Source organism: Falco punctatus (assembly GCF_963210335.1).
Source record: "Falco punctatus genome assembly, chromosome: 13".
NCBI classification, from domain to species: Eukaryota; Metazoa; Chordata; class Aves; order Falconiformes; family Falconidae; genus Falco; species Falco punctatus.
In genome coordinates, this window is record NC_137593.1 from 9,438,460 (window position 1) to 9,465,936 (window position 27,477).

Genomic DNA, 27,477 nt, shown 5'->3' on the forward strand with positions numbered 1-27,477 from the left:
GCAGGTTCATTCTCATTTCCTAAGTTCAGAGGTGCTTGCAAAGAGGTTTCATGTTTTGTTGATGCACCTGAAAGCTCAGAAGAAAAAGGGAAAGAGGTTTAGGAAAAGAGGTATATAATTGTTACTTCTCTCTTGAGGACAAGTGATCCTGTAAGAAGGCTAAAAAGGGGACAGGGCCATAACTGGCTGTATTTGCCTTAGAGAGCATTCAGACTTTACGAAGTCTGAGGAAAAGTTACTTCAAAAATCTTCACATACGCAACAGTTTTAAGAGGGTTTGATGAAATTACATTTTCAGCTACTTTTGTGCTTTATGGTTATTTCAAGAGAAAAGAAAAAGTGGAATAAAGTTTGGAAGAAACCTTATAGACATTCTCTTAAATACAGAATCTGTTACAACTAAACTATTCCTGACAGACATTTTTATAACCAGTTTCCAAAGCTACCCAGGGATTGTCTGTTTTCATTGCACATCTTCTCTTTAACTCTGCAAAGTTTTTTTAACGTCTTACTCATATCTCAATTTCTGGAATATAAGTGCATATTTCTGTTGTGTTAAAGTGATGGGGTTTAAAGTCTTTTTTAGAATATGATCCAATATTTTAATCTTTTCTTGTAGCTTGTTTTCTAGACTGCTGCTCTTTCAAATTAACTACATTTTACTTTTAACCTGCAGGCAGTGTCCACAACTAAAGAGAAATCCATTTAAGACCTTATCAAAGGCAAGTAAAGCAAAAAGATCGTTTCAGGTGGCATTCATGACATGATTTACTCTCTGTAAGTCTTCCAGTATGATACCCGCTTTTATTTGCAATAGCTTTAGAGGTTCAGATGTAGCTTCTGATCCAGATCCTTTAGTGCAGAACTGTTGTGTCATTTCTCAACCTACATTTCTGTAGTTGATTATATCTGACAGAAATAATTTACCTATCCTTGATTCACAGTTAATCTTTCAAACCATTTCTACCAAGATCTTTTTGGACTCTAATTGGGTCCCCCAGCATGCCTGCAGACCTTCCTAGCTTAGGCATACCTTCAAGCACTATAGGAGCAGTCTCTCTTCTGTCATCAAGATTAATGATGAAAATAAAGAATAGTACTGGATTCAGTGCTGACCAAGAACCCCATTTGATGCCTTTTCCCTTTTAGATAATGAATCACTGATAGTCATGGATGGTATATTTGTTTTTTTCCCTATAGCTATTTACCCTGTAGTAATATATTTAGATGATGCTTCTTGGGCAGACCAGGCGACACTCCTGTGCAATGATGCCACAAGTCTTCCTAAAATCTTAACATGAGACATCAATTATTTCCCATACTGTAAGGCTTGTTACTTTGTTATGCTTTCTTCTTGATGAATCCATGCTCAGTTACTAATTTCCTGTTTTTCTTTTAGTGTCTTACAAACTGGGAAGGTAAAGAAAGATAAAGTAACTAGGCTATAATTTCTTCCTCCTCCTTTTAAGGCAGGCAATATTTTTGCTTTGTTAAAGGCTTTTGTACTATATCATGCATCATGTGCTTTCAGAAATAATTCTAATGCTGACAGCTTTCCAACTTAACAGCTCTAATATTCATCCACTTCTCTAAGACTTAGGGCAAATGAACATGGCATAACCATCTTAGGAAAAATGTGTAGGTCAGATTATTCACATTTTTTCTTTCCTGGTTCTGTTCTGATACTGTGTGTCCCCTCTTTTTTTTTTTTTTTTTTTTTTTTATTTTTTTATTTATTTGGTAGCTTTTAATTGTGGGAACCAGATGATTACAATTGACCTTCTTAGTAACATCTGTCAATAAAGCAGTAAACAATTCAGACTCCTCAGCACAATATATCAATAGCTTGCTTTCACCTTCAAACTACTGACCAACCAGTAGTTTTCCTTAATCCCCCTCTTACTCTAAAGTGTATTTGTAGAACTTCTTTTTATCCTTTGTCTCTTGCTAATTGTACCTTAATTTATTTTTTCACTTTTTCCGGCGCTGCCTTTGCATGCTCAAGCTATTCTTTTGTACTTATATTTGACAGTTTCTACTTTCAGATGTTTACATCTTATGCCTGAAGTCAATGAAGAAATTAAATTCTAGCCAAGATGACTAAAACTTAACATATTTATATCTCTCCCTTGCACTGGGCCAATCAACATTGCCTTTTTTCTCCATTTTCCGTTTTGGAAAAAAAAAAAGAGAAAAAGGTATCTTGCTTGCCTTTATTTCTTTTTTCCATATGTATGGCTCAGGCAACATTGTCTGTCAGTTCTCTAGGTTTATTAAAATATTACTACTTAACATGCATTGGTTTTATTTGCTCTTGTCTTATATGATTCCCTTTTGTGGTTACCTGTAAATTCAAGTGCTAACCTAGTGAATTGTTCAGGCTGCAATTTGGGTAATTTAATCAGTTTGATCTGTGGTTCTCCTCAATTCTTATACTGTATCTTTGAGTTAATAAACCACCATGTTTTATAGGTAGTGGTACATCAATGAAAAAATGTAATAAAGTTATTAATTTAGTTAAGACTTTCTCATGTAGTATTTGCTTATGTGACTTCTTTTATATCTACCTAAATAAAAGCACCTCCCAGTTCTTGAAACTGAATCAAAAAAGCACCTTCTCCTGAAGTGCCTCATACCTCTAGCCCCCACTGAAGCAAAACGGGCAAATCAGGTTGTAGATACTACTTTCACTACCTTACAGGTTGTTACTGATACAACATATTCTTCAAGTGGCATAAATGGGGTTTTCATCCAAATCTGTGATTCACCTTTTTGTATTCTGAAATTCCAACTTCCTTTTTTTTAAAAAAAAAAAAAAAAAAAAAAGACACTTTAATTTGAAATTTTTGAATCCCCAGATTGGGTAGGGTTTCTTTTTAATCTTTCTGATAAGGAACTAAAACCTCTCTTTTAGAATGGAATATTTTTTAGGAAGCATCTGTATCTGATGTTCCATATATGCCCTGAACCGTAAGTTCCCTATTTACAATGGTTTCAGGAATTTAGTCAGGAAAGTGGAAGCAATGCAATGGAATGTAAAAAGGAGAAAAGAGCTGGAAATAAGACAAGGAAACTTTAAAATGACCAAAGAGCTAGGTCAGGTGTGAGTGTGGAGGAGGGAGCCTTTTCAAGTAGTTTCATGCCTAAAGTATACCACACATGCTCTTTGACTTACACTGCCATCCTTTAGGTGGCCAGTGAAATTCAGTATGCTAATTTTAAAATCCTGAGTGCTCGGGAATGGCTGCCCAGCAAGTCATTATATGTACTGTAGTGCAGCAATCAAAATGAACCAAATCACTTAAATAGAGCTTTTACTGTACAAATACAAGCAAGTTACTGGCAGAGTACTCTCAGGTTGTCTTATATCATTAATTTATCTGCTCTACCTGAAATTATTTAGCAGACATACATAGTTTTGTGGTTATAAGCCACGAAACAAGAAAGCTTATGTTTTCACTCTCCTGACCTATAGCATTGCTTCCTCAAATGCTATTAATACTGCTTGAGTTTAGCAACCACAGTGATTTAAAATGTTAATGATATGTGGCAGACTCTTTACGCATATTAGCTCTCTTCCTGCCTAGTACAATTAAAGCTGATAGTTTCCCTCCTTTACAGTTGTAGAAGGTTCATTATAAAATGCTATTTAAAAAAAAACCAAACCAATTCTACCCCAGTATGTCTAAAAAGACTTTGAGAGAGATATCCAGGCAAGTAGCATTATTTATCTAGTTACTGCAAAATAAATTGAGGAAACATGAGGAATAGTTTTACTGCATATGCTTATGCACCACTTCGTTTATAACCTTAATGTTACTGTCATCCTTTGCTGTAAGTAGTGTCCTGGAAATCTATGTTCCTCTGTTGACAGGCTACAAGGAAAGTTTTCCTTTTTGTTTTATATTTTGTGTGTTCATTGGCAAGAAATCAAATTTCTAACTGGAGATTGTACAAATAGGCATTTCTGAATGTTGCTTATGTAGGTGCTGCTTCAGGGAACCACGTAAGCATATGTGCAGTCCAGTTTTTTTGTAAGATGGGCCTCTTCAGAAAACAAAACATTTCATTCAGCCAGTATGACTTATCACTAGACATCATGCTATGACATCTGCTGAACTTCTTTAAAATGCACTGTAAGAATTATTTGCAAAAATTATTCAGAAAATATATTCAAAAAGAAATTTGGAAAAAAACCTTGATATGCACTTTCAAACCCAGAACTTGTATTTTAAATGCAGTTATTTCATCAAAAACTAATGGGACAGGGAAAAGCAGTTAACTATTCTGCTGTTCAAAGTGTCTGTGCCAAACAGAGGAGTTGGTACATGTTGTGGATAACAGATCTTGTTTGTTCTGCAGGTGTCTTGCGCTGAGATTATGAATTAGAGGAAAACGTGACAATATGTTTGTGATGTGGAAGCTGAGAACAAACCGAAGACATCTCAGACAAAAGTCATCAAAAGCCAGTGGAAACAGCTTTTCTGTTTTTTCTATGAGGGGTGTTATTCTCCAGGTTTTGATTGTCTCTGGCCCACTATTTGGACATGTATTTTATAATTACATTACCTAGGTGGGCATTTCCTAATCAGAGTACTCTCTCTGAATTATTTTCATTAGCTTTGGCAGTGAGTCTCTTACCCTGGAATCATATGTCCAGACAGACTGAGTGCATATAAAAGCACAGAATGCATAAGTTAAGCTTAGAAAGAGCTTTCCTCCATTCACCTGAGGAATTTAATTTTTATTAACCCATGTTATCATTCAAAAGTGCAATAGCTATTTGCAAATTCTCATGAAAACTGCTTTAGGAGATATTAATTCTGGTTATTACTGGGGCTCACTATTTGAAAATTATAAAAAATTAAGCCGGCTTTGTATTAACAATGTTTTGCAGTGCAAAAATAATCTCAACTATTACTAATTCCGTATCCTTGTGCCAATTACTGGTGCTTTTACCCAGAAGCAGGTGTTACACAGAATCTAAACTTGTGATACAAAAATAGTCCTTTATCATAAAGAGTAACTGGTTGGGCAACAATACTTTATCTTTATAGAGAAGTCCCGAGTGGGAAGTACAGCATGTACTTTTAGAGAAATAGTACTGTTGTTTCAGCAACAGAATTGGATTTGGGGTTAGGTTCATGTTCATTTCTGCTTCTGAGAGCAACATAAGCAGCAGTAATGTGGCCAAACATAATGACGCCCTGTCAATAGGCAGGTTTGCAAGGATAGGAAGTGAAATGTAGAGGCATGGACCTTTACCATTAAGGGTTACCACATTATAATGTGGGAATGTGAGTGGAGTCTGGCTTAAATATGCAAAGCACAACAGAAAAAAATCCCTGTAATTGGCTTTTGATTAAGTCTCCAGTGTGCATTACAAGATTGCATGAGTCCTGTATGAGGTATGTTCTGTGAGTCAAGTCTGTCTGTGTCTTAGTGGCAGTCAGTGCTTGCTTAATTATTTCTTCTGAAGTGTGTGGTTGCACCTATGTGTCTTTTTTTATATGTTGTCATGCTTCTGACTTTTAATATGGGGTACTCAAACTATATTGATGCTGTAACAAAAAAATGTGTTTTCTGATTGGGCTATATTTTTTGCAAATAGCTCTTAACAGTCTGTTTGCCTTTATTGCTGCTACCGAGCACTGAGCTGAAACTTTCAGAGAGCTATCTACAATGCTTACAAGACCTCCTTCTTCTGTAACTACTCAGTATAGCCCCTCATAGAGGATGTAAATTTGGGATTACTTGCTAATCATTTAGTAATCATCAGTGCATCTCTGGGATAATGGAAAGATACCATTACTACTAGGACTTCTATTGATTTCAAATGTAATGTCACGTACAGGAGCTACTTGGAGGTATGTGCTCTGGTAGCGATTCTCAGTTTTTTGCATTGGCAGCCAAGGCTTAACACATAGTGCTGTTGTTTTGCCTGTCTTCATCTTGTCTTTACTTCCAGAAACAGTGTTTAGAATGAGTTACTTAATATTTCTGTGTAATAATGAATATATGTTTGTTTTCAGTAGAACTTGGTCTGTAATTCAGCAATCCATTGGCTTCTGAAGCAAAGCTGTCATTCAGAAGTTCTTCCCCTGCACCAATTCGTAGCCTTCCGTGTGTGTTCCACCTAACTGTTTCTGGATCTTACCTGACTAGCAAGTGTTCATTTTTAGCCTGGATTATTTCAGTGCCTGTACATAAAATATTGTTATGCAGACAGGTGGATCTGTGGCAAAGGGACACAAATCAGTGGCTGGTTTTGTTTTTGAAATTGCAGTATTGCTGAAAGGAGAGATTCTTAAATATCTCAGAAAATTTGGCACAGGCTGACTTCCTGGTGGTTGTGTAGCTGGGACTTGGAAACCAAATTCTAGATTGCTATCCTCTCCCCCTGGCGTCATGAAAGTAGACTGCTGAGTGCCATTTACACTTGAGCTGCTATTAACTGTATGTAAGGTAAATTCTCAGCTGCTTTAGCTAGTGTTTTGACCTTCAAATAATAGAAATATTTGCATGCTTCTACATTTTTGCCTTGGTTGTGAAAATGTCATGGGAGGGGATATGAACACTTCATCTTATAGGAGATTTCATCAGCATTAATATGTATCAAGAACCATAGTACTTTGTATAAAAGTGTTCTGGATAATTAAATTTCGATCTGTACAGCAAACTGGAGGAAATCTTGATCTTGACAGAAATCAGTGAACATCTTGCTGCTATATATTTGGTTCCAGGAGAGTGAGGATTTCACCCTCTGTATCTCTAGCTGATCAGCAAAGCCTTTAGAAGGCTCCTCATCTCCTAGGGAGCAGAAGAAAGGCAGATAATATACATGTAAGGGTACCTAAATATATTATGGACATTTAGATCTTGTTTTGTACACCATATAAAATTACATGCCATCTTAGTGAAAGAAAAAGGTGTCAAGACTTTCAAGCTCTGGGGGATGTCCTTGTTACATAACTCAACTGTCCAACTTTCACTTAATTAGCAAGGTTTTGTATAAAAGCATACCGACCCAAAGGATCATAGCTATTCCTGTAATTTGATTATAAATATAATGCCTGTGTGACACCTTTCTGCCTATGATGTTACGTGTAATCCTTTCTGTGTGTGGCTACAGCTCTTGGGAGTTCTATATTAAACTCAGTACTGTGGTTACTTGTGAATGAAATTACTGGAACAGTGTTGGAGGAAAAAGTACACGGAAGGATTTAAGGCAGAACATAGCAAAGCAAAGGCTGCAATTATCTGCAGCTGAAAACAAGTAGCTTTTAATATGTCCATTCACCTAAGAAGGAAAGGAGAATTATAGACCACATGCTCTTTCTTTCCCTTTTTCTATCATTTCTCTTCTTTTTCCTTTATACAGTTTATCACCCATAATTTCAGGATGTGTTTTGTTTCTTTAAGCTGTTTTATCTATAGGCTTATGAGGTCAGTCATGTGTGAATTCTTTTGTTAGTCACCTCACCTTTTGCCTTGATGATAGAAAATTGATCAGGCCTAAAGTACAAGTTCAATAGACAACCCCCTTGGTCCTTTGTCTAGGAGAATAGCTACCATTGAAGGCCATGAGCAGGTTGCTATTAATATGACAGCCTGCTCTATCTCCCACTGTAATTTATAATGAAATACCTAATCTCCATTATTTTGATCCAAGCAGGCGATCCCATGAAAAAGTCTTTTCATCCAGTTCCCAATGGCAGTTACATGAGAAATGGCAAACCAATAATTTTTGTCAAGTTTTTTAAGCCAACAGAAATGCTTTTCCACTGCTACAGTTTCAAAAGGCACAGATAAAGCTCATTCACTGAGATGAATGAAAAAGCCATCTGGGGTTTTTCTTTTTGACTTCCTTTCCTTTTCTCCATCCTTGTAATCAAATTTGAGCAAAATCAAATGGGGCTTTCTATGAAAGTACCTTTTGTTGATCTGAACGAGCTGGTAATTTACAAAATACCCTTCCTTTGTGAGGAAGGCTAAAGAAAAAAAGAATCAGTAGCTTTTAAAGCTGGGCCTTGGTGGGACTCTAAATGCAGTGAAAGCAGTCTGTGTTGAGAGATTGAAATGCATTTCAAAGCCAGGCCTGAGTCAGGGTACAGGGAAGAAAAAACCTATGTGCATTTTATAAGAAGAAAAACCTGAATGGGAAGGGGAAAAGAGAGAGAGGAAAAAATCTGGATAATACATTAATCATTATTTTGGAAATTGTCTTCCTTACTGACACATACTGCGTAACTAGTGATTGAGAACTTGGATTTTTGTTCTATTATAGGCATCTCAACATTTGTCTGTGCTGCTTTAAAGTTTGAGAGGCAAGGATCCTTGAACACTGCTGGACTATGTTTTAAATGTGTATATATATTTTTTCAACTTTGCTTTTTGTGGTTCTTTTTCTTTTTTTTAACCTTGCCTGTGAAGTATTATGGGGAAAAATACTTGCAGGAAAGCTGAGTTTATTCTTTTTGGCATGCTAATGTTTATTTTTATTGTATTTCTGCTTACCAGATTTCCTAGTGGTAATTATTTCCCATTGACTCAGACTAAAGGACAGTGTGGACACCTAACAAATAGTAAGTTTATGCCTTGTTTTTGTTATTCATATATCAAGATTAATGTGGAAAAGCTGAAAATGTGTGATTAATTGCAAATTCTGTATTGTAAGAATGTTGTACAGCAGTATGAATCTATTAATGTGAAATACTGATGTGATTTAACACTTCCTATCTCTGTTACTTACCATTAACTGTTTAGTCAGATACAGATAAGTGCATTGTTCTGTGTTGAAGATAATAGAGCTTATAAAATAAACACTAATTTACATGTCATATTCAAAGATGTAAGCAAACCTAGCCCATATTTTAATCTTTTCATATTTACAGACTTGCTTAGAATGTAAAATGTTTCTCCTTTTTCACTTGTGTTTTGATTCAGAATATAAATGCATTTGAAAAACAGCTTCCTGGTTGCACAATATAAAATATTACCAGTAATTTTACAAAAATGTAGACACTCATAATGGAAATTCTAAATTTTATTTTTATTTTTTAAGAAAGCTTCTCATGTTATTTTTACCTTGGCTTAAGCTGTATCCTGGTAGGAAGAGTAAAGAGGTATTAATGTTACTAGCTAAGATCTTACTATTGTTGTTAATGAAGCACTAGTAAAACCACATTGGCCTTTAAATTATACTTTGAAAAGAGAAACCGTGGAAATAATTTAGAACTGTGAACTTCCAGTTATAAGCTATTTGCTTTAGATGAAATTGTATGAGATATGATTTGTTTTGTGTTCCTTATGCATATGTGTACAACGTCATGATATCAATTTAGAAAGCATACTATAGGAAAACAGGTTCAGATTAGTCTTTTGCTTTTTAACATTACCAAAAATCCAAAGTCAATCTTACAAAGTTTGAGTGTGGTTTCCATTAATGAGATCCCAAATTATTTTAAAAATAGCTTCCAAAGTATTTTCTTTGATGTAACCTGACACCTGATTCAATTGGAGAATGTGAAGGTATCATTTTTATATCTGAATTAATTTTCCACTCCTAGTTCTTACTATCCTATTCACTTTCAATTTCCTACAGGATTTGTTTTCCCACATGGTTTTGAGCCATTTGCTGCCTCCTAATGACTGACTCATAAAACAGCAAACATGGAAAATTTCCAAAAAACTTTTTCTGAAACTATTGCTGCTGCATATTTTGTGATTGTCTACCATTTTTTCATATGTTTAGAATTCATGAAGAAATTTGTGACGTTGATTGCTTTGCTTTTTTAGATTTTTAGCAGAACGTTAGACTTTCCACCCTGAGAAATATACAGTATACAGTGCCTTAATGGGAAGCTTCTGTACTGCTGAGTATGGAAACAAAGACACAAATCGTTGACTTTGGATTGTGTCATTTAGATAATGTATGAATCTGTGCTTTCACAGGCTTGCATACCAGTATCATATTACTTTGGTTAAATAAATATCTCCTTCCCCTCCTCCTTTTAAAAAATAATAATTAACCCTTCTTTGTTTAGTTTCCTATCCTTCTCCTTTATACATTATTGAACTCCAAGATATCGTCTTCATTAAAGACTTTGTCAAATCTAATAGGTTTTAATTGATTATTTAACAAATGAAGCAATAACAAAGCAAGAGAGCGTCCCTCATGATCTTATCCTGGTATCAAGGCTTGTCGTCTTACTGTGTTCTGTTCCTAGCACAGTGCAGCACCAGTTTGCTCAAAAACTTTTGGACCTGTCAAAATATAAATAAATATTAAGAATTATATAAGACATGTAGAGAACATTAATATTTTTATCTCTGTGTGATCTTTTCCCGCTTTTTAGTTCTTCTAAAGTTTTTAAGGGTGTGATCTTGTAAGCAGAAGAAATGAATTGGGATGAAATTGTTGAATGGAGTTCTGACTTTGCCCCCTGTTATTCATCTATGTTTATGGATACACTCTAAACTTTTTCCTCGATTGAGTTACTCTCAGCAACAGCATTCCGTTTGTGGCAGAATGTTTGTAAACCACTCTAAGGTTCTTAAACATGGGTTGGATCCCACAGGAGTACCTCCAGCTGTGCCTTGTTTCAAGTTGCCAAGCCTTGTGCTGAATCTTTCAAGCTCAAACATGTTTTGCATTAAAGTATGATGAATTAATATAATAAATTACTTGCATTATTTTTTAAAATAAATGTCCATCATTTCAATCACCTGTTCAGAAGGCTTTGTTGCAGGAAAGACTCATAGCAACAAATGACTAGTACTTCTTTTTGAGAATGTGTATAAATGTGTACTTAATTTTAATGCATAATTATTATAGACTGATTTGAATCTTTGAGGGGAGTTTACAGTAATGAAAAAATGAAATGGGGAAATGAAGTTATATCAAATAAGTTAAAAAGTACTTCCTCTGTTAGCGAACATAATCCAGTGCAGCATAAACTGAACAAGGAAATGCTTGCTATGACAGGTTAGCAACGCCATGGATGAGCTGTTGTATCTGTTGAAGCGACTGTTGAATATAAGTAGATCATTCTAGTGCCCAAGGTTAGGGTGTTTAATCAGATTGTTTGAGTGTTTAGTAAATCTGAGTTGGATTGGGATGGGAAAAGATACTCAACTGACTTTTCAGTTTGGTGGGTTTTTTTGTTTGTTTTTTTTTTTTTTAATGTCTTAAACAGCAAGAGGTGGAGACGAAGGACAATAATTCTTATGTGCCCTCTAAGGTTCTGCATTGCCTGCAAGAAACACTTTTCCTTCCAGCTAAATTTTTCAGTCGCTGAACACTAAAAGCGTACTTAGCCTTAGTGAATATATGTAGCAGCTTATGGTGTAACTGGATTCTCATGAAGATCATAAGAAAATGCAGAGCTAGGCAGTCTCTGAACTGGAAGGAGTCCCTTCAAGGAAAACAAAAGGAGAAAAAGGCTACAGAAAAATGTGGGAATTGGAGTGAGTATAGAGTGTTAAAGAAGAGATAAGAGAAATTCAAAGACTGGTGGGGTGGTGCTGAGATAAGGAAAGGGCAATAACATTTTGATGCTCCTGGGCCTAGGCCTTCTCCTCAAGGTCTTAACCACCGTTTAGATTCGCTCTCTCAGAGCTGATTGCTGTATTCAGTTAAAAGTAGTGTCTGTGTTCACATTTCCCTAAAAATGGCATTTTTTTAAAGTTGATTTTTCTTACTATATTGTTACCATTCAGTGTGATCTTCTTAAAAGAAATGTCAGTTTCTCCTCTGAAACACTCACACAGTGAGACTTCACACTCAGATGCTGATGAGCAAAACAAGGTATGTCTACAGTAGCGCTGGACAACCTTGTGTCCACTTTTTCCTAGTGCCAATGCTTAATGATACCTTGTTGGGTGGCTGGGGGCATTGTTGATCTTAATTTAAAAAGCAGAGTAACATGCACAGTGTTCTCTTGTGTTCCATGAAGTCCATCCCCAAACTCTCAGGGTGCTTCCAAAATACTTCAGATTTCAGATCTGGCTTTCAATGGTCATGATGGTGGTTGTCAGGGGTGAGACAGTAGTACCAATGCATTAAAATACAGACATGGAGTATTATTGTGGTCACTTAGAACTGCTGTATTAGTGGCATTCCTGATACTGATTCCGTGAGTTTGGTGCAGTCAGGTCTATAATGCAGATAAGATTTGCTGTTTAGCAAGACCTGTGTGTTTTGTTTGGGGGTTTTGTATGGTTTTTGTTTTGTTTGTTTCTTGGTTTTTAAAACAGCTCGTTCCTTCTGGATTCATAATACATGCAAAATATCTCAGAAAAATCTTTTTGTTATTTTGAGCACCTACTTGGACTTTCCATTTAGTCAGATTTGACTGTGGTTAGCAAACGTTTCACATGATGTAAAAGGTAATAGAGAAAGAGGTGTCCTTGTAGAGTATTTCTAGGCTTACATATTAAACTCTGTAAGAAGACAAAATAGTCCAATAAATCACTACATGTAACCCATTGTAGTCCATTCACTAAGAATGTTCAAGACTTGAGATAAAAAATTATCATCAAACTAGTTTTTAAAAATATCTTTCTATTTGCAAATTTCTTGTAGGAGACATTACTATCCAGTAGAGCTGTGATGTCTGGATAATACTGCTTCAAAATACTTTCTGCCAGTTTTATCCTTTTGAGTAGAACAAAACCTCTGAAGGACAGTGTTGAGCATAAGTGCTCATAATGCGGCCATCACCCACAATATCAGTGTCTGGTTTAATATTTTTGTCTTCCTTCCCCTACCTAATTAAAAAAGAGGGATCCAATGCTATACTTGTAGTTTTGTTGGATAAGGAAGACTTCTTAAACTGATAATTTGTATTTATTTTTTGTTTATTATTCACAGATCATAAAATCTGTGGCGCAACTGGGACTACAAATTGTAGTGTCTTTTATTTTCCTGGTTAATAAATTGGACCTGGGAGACACTCACAGGTGTATTTGTTCCTCCAGCTTCTTTGTAATACTGTTTATAATACTTCAACCGTTTATAATAGCATACCAACAGCAACACGAAATGAGCTGGTTCTATCCTCTCCTGATAATTTGTCCTCAAGACTTAGGAAGCTGGCAGCGAAGGGCAGAACTATAGAAGAAACAAGTCTAGTAGTTACTCTGTGAAAAAAACTTGACCTGTGATAGGGTTCAAAGGTAAACATACTGTTTGCTGCAAGGGTCCTTGCTTTCATACAGCTAGACTTCTTTTTACCTGAGGCACCTCCATTGTGATCTCTTCTAGCTGATTCAGGAAGTGGAAGTTGTGCATTTGTTGACATAATGTTAATATTCAGGGGCATCTTTTTCAGCATCAAGTGCTTGTAGCCCTTAATATGGTATTTCTGGTTTTAACTGTAGGGTATCCCTTCTGTTTTACTTAAATGACTCTGTTTAGAGTGGTTTTGTGGCAGCCAGTCTCTGCATAGGTGGAAATTTAGAGCAGCCAGCACCAGAGCACTGTATGCTTTGTTGGACAGTCCTTCATTCCTCATTCTTCCAGTGAGTATTCCACTCACAGGGATACCTAAGGCTTCAGGCAGAGCAGTCTTTTTCCTTGTGCCATGATGCGCAGACAAGCCATGCTGGCACTTCTGCCCATGCTATCTTCTGAGCAGTCCAGGGCCCAGTCTCTGAAGTATTATCAACAAACATCTTAACAAGAAGAAGTGTCAGCATTTTTTGAAAGAAAATGGTTTAAATCAATTATCCTGAGTTGAGCAGTAGTTAATTTTGAGTGGGAGTGAGTTATGTGCTGAAAGATCTGAAGTGCTGTTGCTTTATCATGTCCATCTCCTGCTATCACAAAGAATGTTTGTGGTAGATGGCAATATCTGTTTCTGATCAAAATGTCCTGAGTTTATGTAGCCATAGTTTCTTAGCAGTGTAACAGTGGCCAGTTGCTTAGAGAGACAGCAGACAGTCTGCCAGAGTGGCAGTAGCTTGCTGGAGCTCCAGTAGCCTCTCAAGCCAGCAGACTCCTTAACTGTGCATAAAAACGTGCAACTCCTCTGCTTGAAAGATAGTGCACTTGGTGCTAAAAATGCATTGATACTTGGGATAGCTATGGCTGAATTCTACAGACAACTGCATTCAGTTTCAGCTAATCCTATAACATGTATTTTTGGAGCCTGAGACAAAGAATATCTGTTAAAGGGCAAGCACAGACTCTGGTGGTGTAAAGCCCTTTCTCTATGTTTCTGTGATAGATAAGTCTTTATAGAAAAAAACCCAACTCATTTTGAGGTCATAGGATGCTATGCATGTTCCATTTACAACTTTATGTACATTACTGCATCTTATATTTCTGTTTGCAATAAACCGTACCTATTAGTGGGTGGAATTTGATTGAAATCATCAAAGTTCTAGACTAGGGATTTGTAGGAATGTTTCTTGTTCCTTTTATTTGGAACTGAAGAATGTTATGATGTATCAAGGATATGTCTCTTTTTAAAGGTGCTTCTGTGTCGCCTTATCTGTGAAAGCAGAGCAGTGTTTCTATGTTAGCCTTATATATGTGTATAAAAATAATTGTACCAGGAAAATGATGTCTGGTAATCTTAACTTCAAAGGTCATATTTAGCACTGATGCTATGCTTTTTCAATTTAAATTAAGGAAGGATAACTTTATGGGCAATAGCAAAATAAAGACTTTTTATCAGGCTGATGCAAGCCTTCTATGTGTTGTGGAAATGTGCTAATTATTAACACGGCACTGTTTTCCTAACCTAACCTTGCAGATCCATGAGCTTAATCTGGTACTGTCAGTAAAATACCTTTGAATCTAGTGGGAGGTGTTGCAGCTGTGTGAAGAGCTCTTGAGATTTTTGGCCATTTCTGGGATTTATGTTTGCTGTGTGAAGTGATTAAGATCATTGCTGCTCATTTTGTTGTTAGCAAGATGCTTGTTAAGAATTCTCATGATCTGTTCTTTCAAAAATAAAAACTAATAGAAATCGGCTAAGAATATTAGACTAAGTTCCATCATGGTTCCATTGTTGATAGATCTGACAACATATGATGGCATCTTTCAAGTCATAAACATGTATGTAGTTAAATTTCATTGATTTATGCATGCAGAAAACATAAATATCCTTGCACAAAAAATGCTTTTTTACAGTTTGAGGAAATTCTTCCCAGAGTTCTGTCTGTTCTATCAGCTGTTGTGATTTAATGCCTTCTATTTCCTCTGCTTGAACACCTCTCTGAGGTTTCTCTCATCCGAAGCTTTGCAGTACAGTATTTCTGGTGCCCATCAGGTCTGTCAGGTAGGTGTGACTTTTCTTATGCATGCTGGTAACAGTGCAAGTCAATTGGAAGCAGCAAATGGCTGGGGAACAAATATAGACTAAAGGGAAATTTGGAAACTATTTTGTAAAACAGATATGCAGATTACTAACTACATAATATATATGTATGAAAAATTTTGTGGTATTTGAGAGCAGGGCAAAGTTAGAAAAATTGACAGATACTGAATTTGTAATCTGGAATTTTTTCCCCTGTGAAATCCATGTGGCAAGGGGCTGAGATCTCATTAGTTTTATATATATTCTGTAACATTTTAAAGCTGAAATTCTTCTAGAAATTAACATCCTTTTGAGCATTTTTTCAGTCAAGTACATTTGACTCCATTTATGGAGAAAGCATAGCCTGCATATGCAAGAAAATGTATGAGGGGATTGGTAGCATACAAAAGTGGATGAAGGAAATTGTCAAGTCAGTGTAAACCCTGAATGGATTTATAGCAGAGAGTGAAGTTTAAAATGTACTTGGTTTAAAACAGAATATGCAACATCTTTTTTTGCTTGCCTTCATAAACTTACCATGTAAGTTCAGCCTATTAAAGATAAATGAAAAAGAGAAGTTATGAAATGAAAAGTAGCTGTAATACCCAGATTGAATGTTTGGGTGGGAGTGAAAGTAGGAGTTACTGGGTTGGAACAGATTCCTTAAGATCTGTCACATCATACCATTAAAATAAAGAGCTAGACATAGTAATTTTAAAGGGATATTGTGTAAAAGTTGGGAGATATTAATGCAGTAAAATACATTGATGGATTCCAAACATACAGTCTATTATACGTATTATACATAATAACTGTCAATAGCAAAATACTTGCTTTGTGTACTGGATTGCTCTTGTGAGGGGAATGATTACAATATATTAGAAAAGTTTGATTCCATCAGCTCCCTCTGTGCATGTGTGTGTGTTTGTAATTTCATTAGGTGGTTCTTCTAATGGATTGATTTTTTTGATGAAACTTGTAATATAAGCAAAGACCTTCATAAATGTCCTGAATTATTTTATTTTTATGTGGTTATAGTCTTAGCAGCTGCAGTCCTCATGTGAGAATGCCAAAGAATGGAGAAATTATTTAAGTTTCTTTAGTTCTGCCACAGGCATCTTAACGGCCATGGGCAACTTGCTTCATCTATCTGTTCTCCACTGATATCTGGTCTCATACTGATAGTATTTTGATGATAAATAAATACATCTAAAAGTACTTAAACACTATGGATAAGAGGGTCGTATAAATTATCAAGACTTTTGATACAGCAGTGTATAAAACTGTATGATACTTTTCCACAGCTAGGCATTTTATTCTAGATATTTCGGTTACTACCTGGTTCCCCACACTGTCTTGTCTGGGCATCTCACTATTTATACCCATACTTACAACACCCTACCTTCCCATTTTATTGTGGGGTCCTTGGATGTAGAAACCATTCTTTTTCTCAGGGTATCACAGAACCTCTGAGGAGAGTAGTGAATTGAACTCAGGTCTCCTAGCACTAAATTCTAATCCAGTCTTCCTCAGTCTTCCAGGGACAGCCAATCTCAGGCTCACTGTGAGGTACTGGAAAGTTTTCCCTGACAGTAGGTTGTGCAGCCCTATATTGGCATCCTGTGGAGTTCCCTGTCCCAACTCCATCTTTTGCAATGGCTCAAGTGTCAGTGTTCTCCTTGCCAATGGTGGATGTACATCTCTTTTCATGAGAGATGCTGTCATGCAAAAGAATTTTGGGGTTTGGAGGGTTTTTTGGGTTTGGGGTTTTTTTTTGTTTTAAGTCTTGTAGGAGTGTGCCCAAAAGAGTAAAATAGGAAAGGATGATACATGTTGGGGGTGGTAAGTCCCATTTATTGTACGTTGCAAAGAGGTAAGGAACTGGGAAGAAACATGAACCCTGCATTTTCTGCAGTACAGACCGGAGTCTGGCATATCATTAAGATGGTGCAATATGCATCTAGAAGTATATCTGAATTTTACAGCAGTATCTATCTCTTATTCTTCCATTCCTTTAAGGTTTTACAAATTGTATCAAGGAACAAAAACATTTTAAAAACTTTTTTTAAGGAAAGAAAACAAGATACACTTTTTAAAATTAATATGAAGGTTATGATACATATTTAACAAAACCTGGGAATTCTAAAGTGTAGACAGCCATTGTCTTAACGCAACGGTGTGAGTAAAGGATACAGTGTCAACTTTAACTTTGAATTTTCCTGGCTTCTGTCACTTCATGTCACAACCTTAACATTAGTAATACACATTTTTTTTGTCGAGGAACAATAGCTAATAATGTATTTTGACTAGTAAAATTAAGAAGATGACACATAAATCATAGAAGTTCACTGTGCAATAATAAGGTGTGTCATGTTAAAAATACAAGTGTAATTTTGAGTACTTGGTAACTACTATCTATAGCTACAGAAATATCACCACCACCTGCCTTTTGGCAAGAAACTATATTTTAAGTTTATATATAGACTACACAATGGGAGAGAGGGGAAAAACTTTTAGCTGAGAGTTATACTTTAGTACAGAGCATGAACTAAATATAGTGGCTATGTCATCACAGCAAGGTTGCTTTGTGGCAAAAATACAAAAACTAAAACAGCAGAGACACATACATGTCTGTGTAATGCTGGTACACAGTCATTAGAGATAAATGAAGATGGTTATAGAAGCAGCTGATTACAGGAGATCCTATCTTGAGTGGTAACAATTGAACCTGAGCAATGTCATTTCGACCACTGGGACTGTTTTGCTAACTCTCAGATTCTTCTCATTATTCTCATTTTAACTGAGGTTGGAGCAAGCTGTGAGAAACTTGAGATTTCAACTCTGTGAGAGGGACACCCGCTTTAACCTTAATTAACCAAAGGAGTACTTTTGGCTACTTCTTCCTTGAGTATAGCAGCTATTCAGGCCTGTTGGCAAACCGCATATACTTCCCTCTAAGGAGGCAGTAATTGAATCCATTTGCAAAGAAAGGAAGGAGAGAGCAGGATATATCGAGTAGCTCAGGATGGCTGCTTTAAGCTGGTCTTTGTCCTGTCCATCTTTCTCTCCCTTTGCTAGATTCACTATCAAGAGGAGGATGAAGCAGCTTGAGAGCTGAAACTGCAGCTTCTGTGCAGTTCCAGGAGGGACAAATATGCCTATGGGAAAGACTCTGTAGTTCTGACGGCTAGGTGAAGGTGGGTAATTAGGAAAGGGAGAAATTGGACAGTTTCTGTGTAGGAAGATGGACAGACATTATTGGCAAAAACAGAATACAAGATTTACAGTGGGTTTTTGAACTCCAAAACGCAAATAACCTGCAAGTACAGGTCTGTTAGGAGCTTGTGCAGAGCTCAGTTAAATTAGAGTAGTTGGACAATATTAGGAATGCATTTTTCTTGCAGAAGCGTAGCTGCTTGGCAAAAGAAAATAACCCATTGTAACCTGGATTGTTACTTAATTGAGTTTTTAAACTTTCTGGGTTAGTTGAACTACAATATAGAATGACTTGAGTCATGTCCTGGAAGTCAATTCTATCCTGTCCTGTTCCGATTAGCATTCAGCAGAACTTGCAAGATGATGTCTTTGTAAGAGCTGTTGTCCAGCTGGTTAATTTGTGTAAGTCTTAACTCTCAATTCCACTTATAGTTAGTGAATAAACTCTCATGTAAGGCTCAGGACCTGATCTCCCTATCCCAAGTGAGGGTTTTTCCCTGGGTATGGAAATATGATCCCCTTTGCTGAATCATGATGTGTTTGCAAAATAGGGCAATTTAAATTTAAAAAGGGGTTGTACTGCCAGCTAGCACATTAACAGGTGATTATAGGCCCTTCATTTTCAATACTGGAACCTCCTCAAACAAATTATGACTACTTCTACAAAATCTGGACAGTGCTCAATGGCTGAAATACTGTGTAAAAAGGAGCATTACCACCTCTAGCACCATCTTGTGTTTTCCCTTAAAATGAAAGGGGAAGAGGGTCTCGAGCTCCATCACTAAGTATGGAGACTGTCCTGTAGGTATGTTAGTCGCTGTCTGCATATGCTATTGAACTGGACCGTTTGGAGATTTAACAGGAAAGTTACTTTGGTGGGATCTTTATTACGCCTACTGCAGAATAAGAAAAGGTCTCCTGTCCTGATTTTGTTTGTGAGGAATAAGGGATGATTTGCCTCCCATGGGGGAAAAAAATTTGGCAATTCTGCAGATTTTCATTGCCTGCCAGTTAAATTACATGCAACCCCACTCTGAGATTTGGTTCTTTTGTGGCTCTGGACCATAGTACTTAGTTGTGGTGTAGTTTTGTTTTGGTTTGTTGTTGTTGTTTTGTTTTGTTCATTAACATGCAAATTCACAAAAAATCTACATGCTTAACTCTCATTTTCTTAAATATGTAGTTAATTTTGTAGGTCTGGTCCTGAGAGCCTGATCCTGGAAGAATCATGACATCAGTGTACTGGTGCTAAAGTCAGTGGAGTCTTACTTCATCTGCGGAGTAGAATAAGGTCACATACAATGTAGATAGTCTGTCCTGTATGTGAGATCAAGAATCACCATGGTTACTTATCTGGTGTTTTGCGCACTCTCTCCTCACCCCTCCACCCCACCCCCCTCATCTCTCTCTCCCCCCACCCTGATCCTAAATATACGCTGTAAAATTATTTTCTTTGTGAAACAGTGGCAGGAGCCTTTTGAATGTATATTGCTTTGCAGCAGTGATGTGTCCATTAGTATCAGGAAGCAGTGGCTGACACAATGTGCTGGAGCTGCTGCTGGTCACCCAGAGCATGCTTCTTGACCTGTACATCCCTGCTCATGAAATGAGAATTGTTTGCTTTAATAATGTAAAATAGTTATTGTTTGCAGCACCATTTTCTTCTTATTATGGGAATGTATGTTTCCTGCAACAGTGGCAGCCTGCTATCTCGATGTTAGGTTTTGCATAACTGCAGGTGGGAGTTCCTGTTTAGTACTCAAGGAGAGAGCCTTTCACGATTTAAGTGATAAAGCTTCATTCTCTTTGGTGGTCCCATTTATGAACTAGTCTTGCTGGTGTCTGTTACTTAGTAATTCAGTGCTTTCAGTAACTGCTGAATGGTAAAGTATTAGCAGTGTAATCCAACTCCACAAATACGTATATAAAAATATTTTAAGAATAAGCAATAAAAAAATCAAATACAAGATTTATTTTTTTCCAGGTGGAATAAATATTCTTGTTCATCATTGGTTATATCACAGTGGCAATGAGGGGTGGGCAAACAGCCATGTGAGCTTGTCATTACATAAAGTTGCTCAGCAGTTAAGTTACTAGGAGACCAAGTGCTGTAGAAATATTTGTTTCCAATTTCTGTTTAGACACCAAAGCATTCATGTGAATTGACAGAAAGTTAGGCACCAAACTATGAGTGAAGAATTGAACTGCCTTTTTGTATATGGAAGATAGATCTGTTCAAGCATTTCTGATAGCGTAGGTGATAAATATTGCTTTTCTAGTGGCATCTTAGTTAGTTTGGTGATATGTGGTTGTTCTTAACACGTGAGGTTATAAGTGACCTTGCTTTTCTTACCTATAGCCTTGAGGGACAGAGTGATACTGTGGCACATTTGGGGAATTATGTTTCACTGCATACAAATTGGTATACTACTGCTACTATTCTGTTTTAGTCTACTTAGCTTTCTTGTTGCAGTTAAACCATTGATTTTGTACTACTGCATTTATAATGTAGGCATATCAGTTAAAAAAAAAAAAGAGGTAAGGAAGCTAAGAAGTTAATGGAAGGAAAGCTGTTCAGCTGAAAAAAAGAAACAGTTGATTATTTTTTTTTAAGATGCTTTGGAGTAGATTTTGAGGAGTGCTTTTAAGGAAAGAGGATAGTCATGTCAAATAGAAGGTAGGATTTTTAATAAGGAAAGTAATGGTATAAAACAACCAATAGGAATATGGACAGGTAAAGAATAATTAGAGATCATCTTTAAATAGCATAAGAGTAAGAATTTTTTTGCTCTGTTCATATTATTCTGTGTTGTGCCTTTTGCTAGGATTTTACACATTAAGATTGCCACGTATTGCTTAGTATTGTTAATACGCAAAATCCTGGCAAAAGGTTGACATTGTAATGGCTCTAAAGGACCCATTTCAATGTAAATCCTAAGGGTCTATCAATGTGCAGGGGATTTATGTGGGTGAGTCCCATTAATGGTAATGGGACTTATGTGCGTAAATCTCTTCTGCATTGATGGGAAAATAGACTTCTTAGTATGCAAAGTCTCATTGGAAATCAAAGAGCATTTGCATAAGATCCATACATAGCATGGAACTCTGTGTGTTAAAAACAGTATGAAAAGAAGATAATATACCTTAACTACTTTAGTGGATAAATACTAGTGTAAAAAGAATATTCTTTACATTGTGTATTTTACTTTTAAAAATTGCAGCAATATTTATGCCATTGTCGCCAACTATTAGAAGCCAAAATAACTATGTTTCTTAATGTGGATGGTTGCTTTTACATGAGTGTAGTTGAATGAAATAATTTTGTATAGCTGCAGAACTCTTGCATTGAGCTCATGTCCCAGCTTTCTGCATTAAATATTTCATTTTGAATGACTATAAAGTAAATATTGAAGAGTATAAACAAAAGCCAAGAGATCTTTGCAGTCCCAGTTCTGCTGCAATGCTCAAAGCCTATTGATCTAATAAATACTCTCAAATAAGATTATTTGCATTTTCTTTTATTTGAAATACCAAACAGTACTGAAAAAGTCATTGTGTGCCACTGCTCCTCAGAATACTCCAGCCTTTGATATAAAAAGTTTTAACTTTGTAATTAAAAGTGTTTCTACGGCACGTGTATGTGCAAACTGAATGACATCACAGCAGCGTTGAGCTGTCGTATGATGGCCCTACTCTGAAAATACAGAACAGATGAGCGTGGTGCTTTCCAGCAGGTGTCACTGTTGGCAAATATAAAATTAAACCCCTCACGTTTCTCACAGGTTATGTAGAGTTAAAAATACTTTTGAGGCAATGTACTTCGCTACCCCCCCCCTCCCGCCCCCATCTCCTCCTTGTAATATACAGGTGGTGGGGGGAGGGTTGTTAAACTCTTTAGTATATGTTGCTTACCTTAGGGAAGCTCAAATGGACATGAATATGTTACAATAAAATGATAGTATTGCTTGGAGAATTTCTGAAATGTTGATGGCCTACTTTGTTCTTTGCTGTCTGGCATCTAGATTTGCAATGTTCTTTTAAAAAATAAGTAAGAGCATAAAGAATTTAATTTTGCTATTTCTGTTTTTGAAGTGGGTAAAGGACAAAAGTTAGTTGATTTTTGCTGACGCAGACAAGAAGTGGCTTGCAGAATCGTTATTTTTTGTTAATCAGAGGAGAAGGAACCTGGATGTAGGTAGCAATTTAGGATGAGGGTTTTGAGTATGTGTGACTATGCAAGGTTTGGGTTCATCTGCCTGAAGGAGGAAAAGCTGTATTGTGTTTCACATAGTGCCTAACCGCAGAAATTGGTATCACTGCTTCAGTGAGAATTCTCTCGGAATGAGGTGCACTCTAAGGAGAGAGAGATCAGAGTTGAATGTATTTTAATATTAGGGATATCTGCTTCTTGTGTTCAGGACTAATTTAACATTTGCCACTATAGATATAAAACTGTTGAATATAGGTGTTTTCCTTTATGTGAACAATATTGATCTTGCAACCCTTGTTATCCAGTGCATACTGGATAATTAAGAGTTGCTTTAGGAATGCAGCTTTAAATAAGCTTTAACAGTGATTCCTGAATGCAGTAAACCTCTCAAAAAATACCTTCTTTTTGGTGGACAGAATAAGTGTTCTGTGGTTTACATCGGAAACATATTTTTATATATAATGCTTTTGTGTATTTAGAGATAGTGGAGTATGAGTGGCACAGGTGAAAGCAATTCGTCCAGTTTTTCAACAAGCTGATATTTCTGTGTGCATTGACTTTTGTCTTTCCCCTTCTATGTAGCACAGAATATGAATGTATCCATCCTGATTACAGAGTTCCTAAAGGATGCTTTATATACGATGGACCAAGCTGTTACTGAGATTGATGAGAGGTATTATAGCATGAAGCAAGGTTCCTTTTTCTTTTTCTTTTTTTTTTTAATACTGGGTAGTATCTCACTATTTTTCTTAAAGTCCTAATGGGAAGTCTGAAACCCAATGACAGCAAAGACACTGGGTGATATTCCTGATATAATTATACCACACTCAGTACAGCCATATTAGGAATGAATTTGTATTCCTATGTGCTTTCTGAAAGAAAACTTTGCTACTCCTGTTTCTGTGAACAGGTGACACAAGTGAAGGATCTACAGCTGTTACATGGAAGGTGAAAACTGCATGCCTGATTGCAGCACCTGACTACACAGGTAAATTGCATCAGAGATCCGAGTATCAGCTGAGTATTGTTAGTCTAGCAGCAATTAGTGCACCTTGGCTGGGAGGATTTAGTTTAAAAAACAAGCGGCCTTCATAAGACAACTGTTCAAAGATACTGAAGGAAAGGGGGGGAAATGTGTCCTGAAGCTTTTCAGCTAAATTCATCTGGAATGTTCTGAGGAGGGATGGCAGAAGGAGTTCTATTTTGTCTTCAAGCTGAGCTGCAATCCTCAGGAACTGAAGTGAGGAGACTGTTCATGCTGTTTATTCTCAGTGGTGTGTCTATGGGGTGATGGCCCACTGCACTTGGGGAACAGCAGTGTGGTTGCATTGGAGGAAAGCTCTGCCTCAGTCCCTCTGCAATAGCAAAGTGTTGCTTTCCTGGTGGCTACACCTCTAATAGGATCATTTGGGTAATGTACCTGATGTTGTTTTTTTCTAAATATATGCCTGTAAGATACAAATGAGTTTCTTAAGGTAACTTTAAGACTACAAGAAGACAGAGGCTCTATTGAAGAGTGGTTGTTGTAGAAATAAGCTTCCTGTAATAGCAGTCTGTATGTAGCCCAAATGCATTATCTCAGCACTTGTGCACTCAGTAATGGTACACAATAACATGGTTAAATATTTTCATGGGTCAGAAAAAAATCAGAATGGTTCAGAATCTGATATCCTTGTAACCTCAGGTTAACAGAAAATAATAAAAAAATAAATAAATTGAATAGATTTATTAAAATGGGCAAAATGTGAAATAACTTCCTACTTTCCAGTCACGAACAGTTATATATTTGCTCTATCTGTGGCTAAGTATATGCTGAGTAAATGCAACTTTAGCACTCTGTTCTGACCATGCAAAATTTATGAGACCTTTTGTTTCCTACAAAGTGATTTTGACAATTGTATGGTTTGTGATATTGCAGTGTAAAAGAAATTCCTCATATAAAAGCTTTTCATTTGGAATGAGTGCACTTAAGGGAATCAAAAAGTCGCAGCTAAAAAGGCACATTGTCTTGGATTCTACAAGTGAGCAGTATTAACTTGCTTAATTTTAGTGAGTTTTATGACTCAGTAAATTCTTTCTTGTACCTGCCATAATAAGGGTGGTTTTCTTAGTCCTTGCAGGATGTAGTCCTGAAAAAATTTGGATACCTGTAATGTTTATATGGGGAAGCAGAATATCTCCTTCTTCTGCTCCCCACCCCCCCACACCCCCCGTGTTTGTTTTGCCTGCTTTCTAAAGACTATTTTCCTGTTTTATTTGCCTCCATAAGAAGTTTAAGGGCATTTTTTACATTCAGGAGCTTAATCTTTCTTTCTTTCTTGAATATTTTATTCTTTGCATTATTAAGGTCAATTTTGCAATCAATATCTGTAGCTCAGGGGAGGAGGGGAAGGCAGGGAGTGCAGTGCTATTCTGATCTACAGATTTGGCAATGCGATGTGTTTTGAATAATGACTTCAGCCATGAAGCCTTTAGAGAGCTTTCCATTGTGCTTTTTGCAATTTGTTTTGCCTTAAGAACACAAATGCTGTTGTGTTCAGAAAGGGCCTGTTCGTAGGCACAGAGTATAGAAAGAGATACATAGAAGTAGTGCACTGCTGCTGGTTTTAGTGTATTCGGGAATTCAACATAATTATATCCAGGAAAAATGTCACCTTTTGAAAGCAGAGTCAGCCTTGAAACCGTTCTGGAAATGTGATAATGGGCCTGAGAAATCTAGACTTTGTGATGTTTCAAGAGCAGACACAGTGTTGAGAACTGTAAGATATGAGAAGTCTTAGTTAATCAGCATGGAAACTACAAGGGTGATGATGAAGGAAAAAAGGGGTTCTCTAAATGTGGTGGGTGTGACTTTTGTAGTCTGGGCTTTAGCTGATGTTCCCTGCACTTAGTAATAGAATTGTGTCTTCAGGTGCCTATGCTTGGCCTTCCAGGAAGCTGCTACAGTCAAACGGGTAAATAATGAGACAAATTTTATATGGTGGGTTGAGAAATCACTATGTGAAATTAAAATATGATTTTATAAAATGAAATGTCTGAATGTATTGTAGGATGGATAAATATTTCTAATACAGAACTGTACAGAATAATACTCTGATGCAATGGTAGCAAATAAGTGCATTTCTCCCTTGAGTAGAAATGGTAATCCCACAATTATCCTGCAATACAAAACAATCTGCAGGATAAACAAATAAATACTAGTTAGTCCTTTATTTTACTTCAGAGAAATTAATTAGGCTTTTCACTTCTACCACCTTTCATGAAGTGATAAATGAATAGGCCTTTTATGCTTCACTCCAAATTAAACTGCTTTTTTATTTTAATTTGGAAGAGTTCTCAGTATTGTCAGTCATCTGTACATTTCATCAGTAAGTGGATCATGTATATGGGCTTTTATCAGATACATTGTAATACTGTCAGAAGAAGCATTGTGTGTAACACTTAATAGTTCGCTTCTATCAGTCCATAATTTTATATCCATTTAGACCAAATATACACTTATAGAGTACAACTGAAGTGAAGAATTGGGTCAACTGTACTTGCTTTTTTTCCAAGCTCCTTTTCTAGCCCTACTCCTGTGAAAATCTGGTGTAAACATTTTAAAGAATGGGTTGCTGACTAGATGCTGCATATATGGTTGCATGGAATATCTGCTTTAAATCCTCTAAGCAGTTCTCACAAAGGAAATGAGAATTATTCTGATCAATAATTCCTAAATTATGTGCAAGTGTTATCTTGTTTATTCCATAAGCAGTCTGATATTGAGTTTAATTGCCTGGTCTTTGTATATGTTTCGTTTAGCAGACCCTATGGCTCCATTTTCAAAATTCTGATTGCAAATGCACTCTCCTCGATTTTTGGGTTTCAAAAATATGTGTAGTTCTCTCATAATTTTTCTTAGCCATAGCATCAGAATTCTAGGTTGCTGATGGACTGCTTTCCCTTCAGTACCTGTTGGGTATCTACTTTAAGAATCTCTTTAATATTCAGCATTCTCATGAATAATTAATTTTTCATTGGTTTGTGCATGTGAATGTTTGGAAAGGTTAAACATCATAACTTTCTCACCTAATATAGTGCTCAACACTATTAGGGGGAAAATCCTACTTTAGTGTTAAAAATACGTTAACTGGCAGATAATTTGTATTTCACAAGCAAAGGTTTTCAGTTGCATTCTTGGTACTCAGTTTCCTTTAACAACTGTATCTTATTTTTACTTCAGACTGCTTATATGCTTAAATCAAATGTGGTGAAAGTACGCACACTTGGCAGGGTATTTTAAACCTATTCTGTATGTTTTGAGATGAAAAGTCATATTTCTGTTATTTTTAAAGTACATTTATGAAAGTACTTTTCCGTGCTACCTTCTTCGTTTTACCTTTGATAAACCTAGAATGCACTGAACACATGTGACAGTAAGTATTTAACTCAAGGGATTTTGCAGATTGGAAGTGGGACTAAATTTGGGTATTTTTAAGTGAGAAATGATGGATGGCTTTTGTGCTGCTTGACTAGAGAAAAACATGTTATGGTCTTAGTGTACTTCACCAGAGAAAACACTATTTGATGACATTTCAGGAATTCTATGCCTATTGAAATGTCTGAGCTGTAAGATTTTTTTCTGACAAAGCAGGAATTTCTGCCTCTTAAATTTCTACCTCTTCAAAGTCCTATTTGGGACTAGAAACAAAAAAGGGTGAACACTGCCCCTGCCAGTTAGATTAACTTTTGTGTTTACAGAGG

General features: G+C 36.4%; 1 protein-coding gene across 1 annotated transcript in view; it reads left to right on the forward strand.

Annotated features, from left to right (window-relative positions):
- LOC308072755 (uncharacterized protein) overlaps positions 1 to 27,477 on the forward strand; it is a 107,451-nt gene that overhangs the window by 30,396 nt on the left and 49,578 nt on the right. Inside the window, exons 4-5 of the mRNA XM_080410072.1 lie at positions 8,521 to 8,585; positions 23,645 to 23,722. Coding sequence (XP_080266198.1) covers positions 8,521 to 8,585; positions 23,645 to 23,722 — 143 coding nt within the window. The remainder of the gene's footprint in view (positions 1 to 8,520; positions 8,586 to 23,644; positions 23,723 to 27,477) is intronic.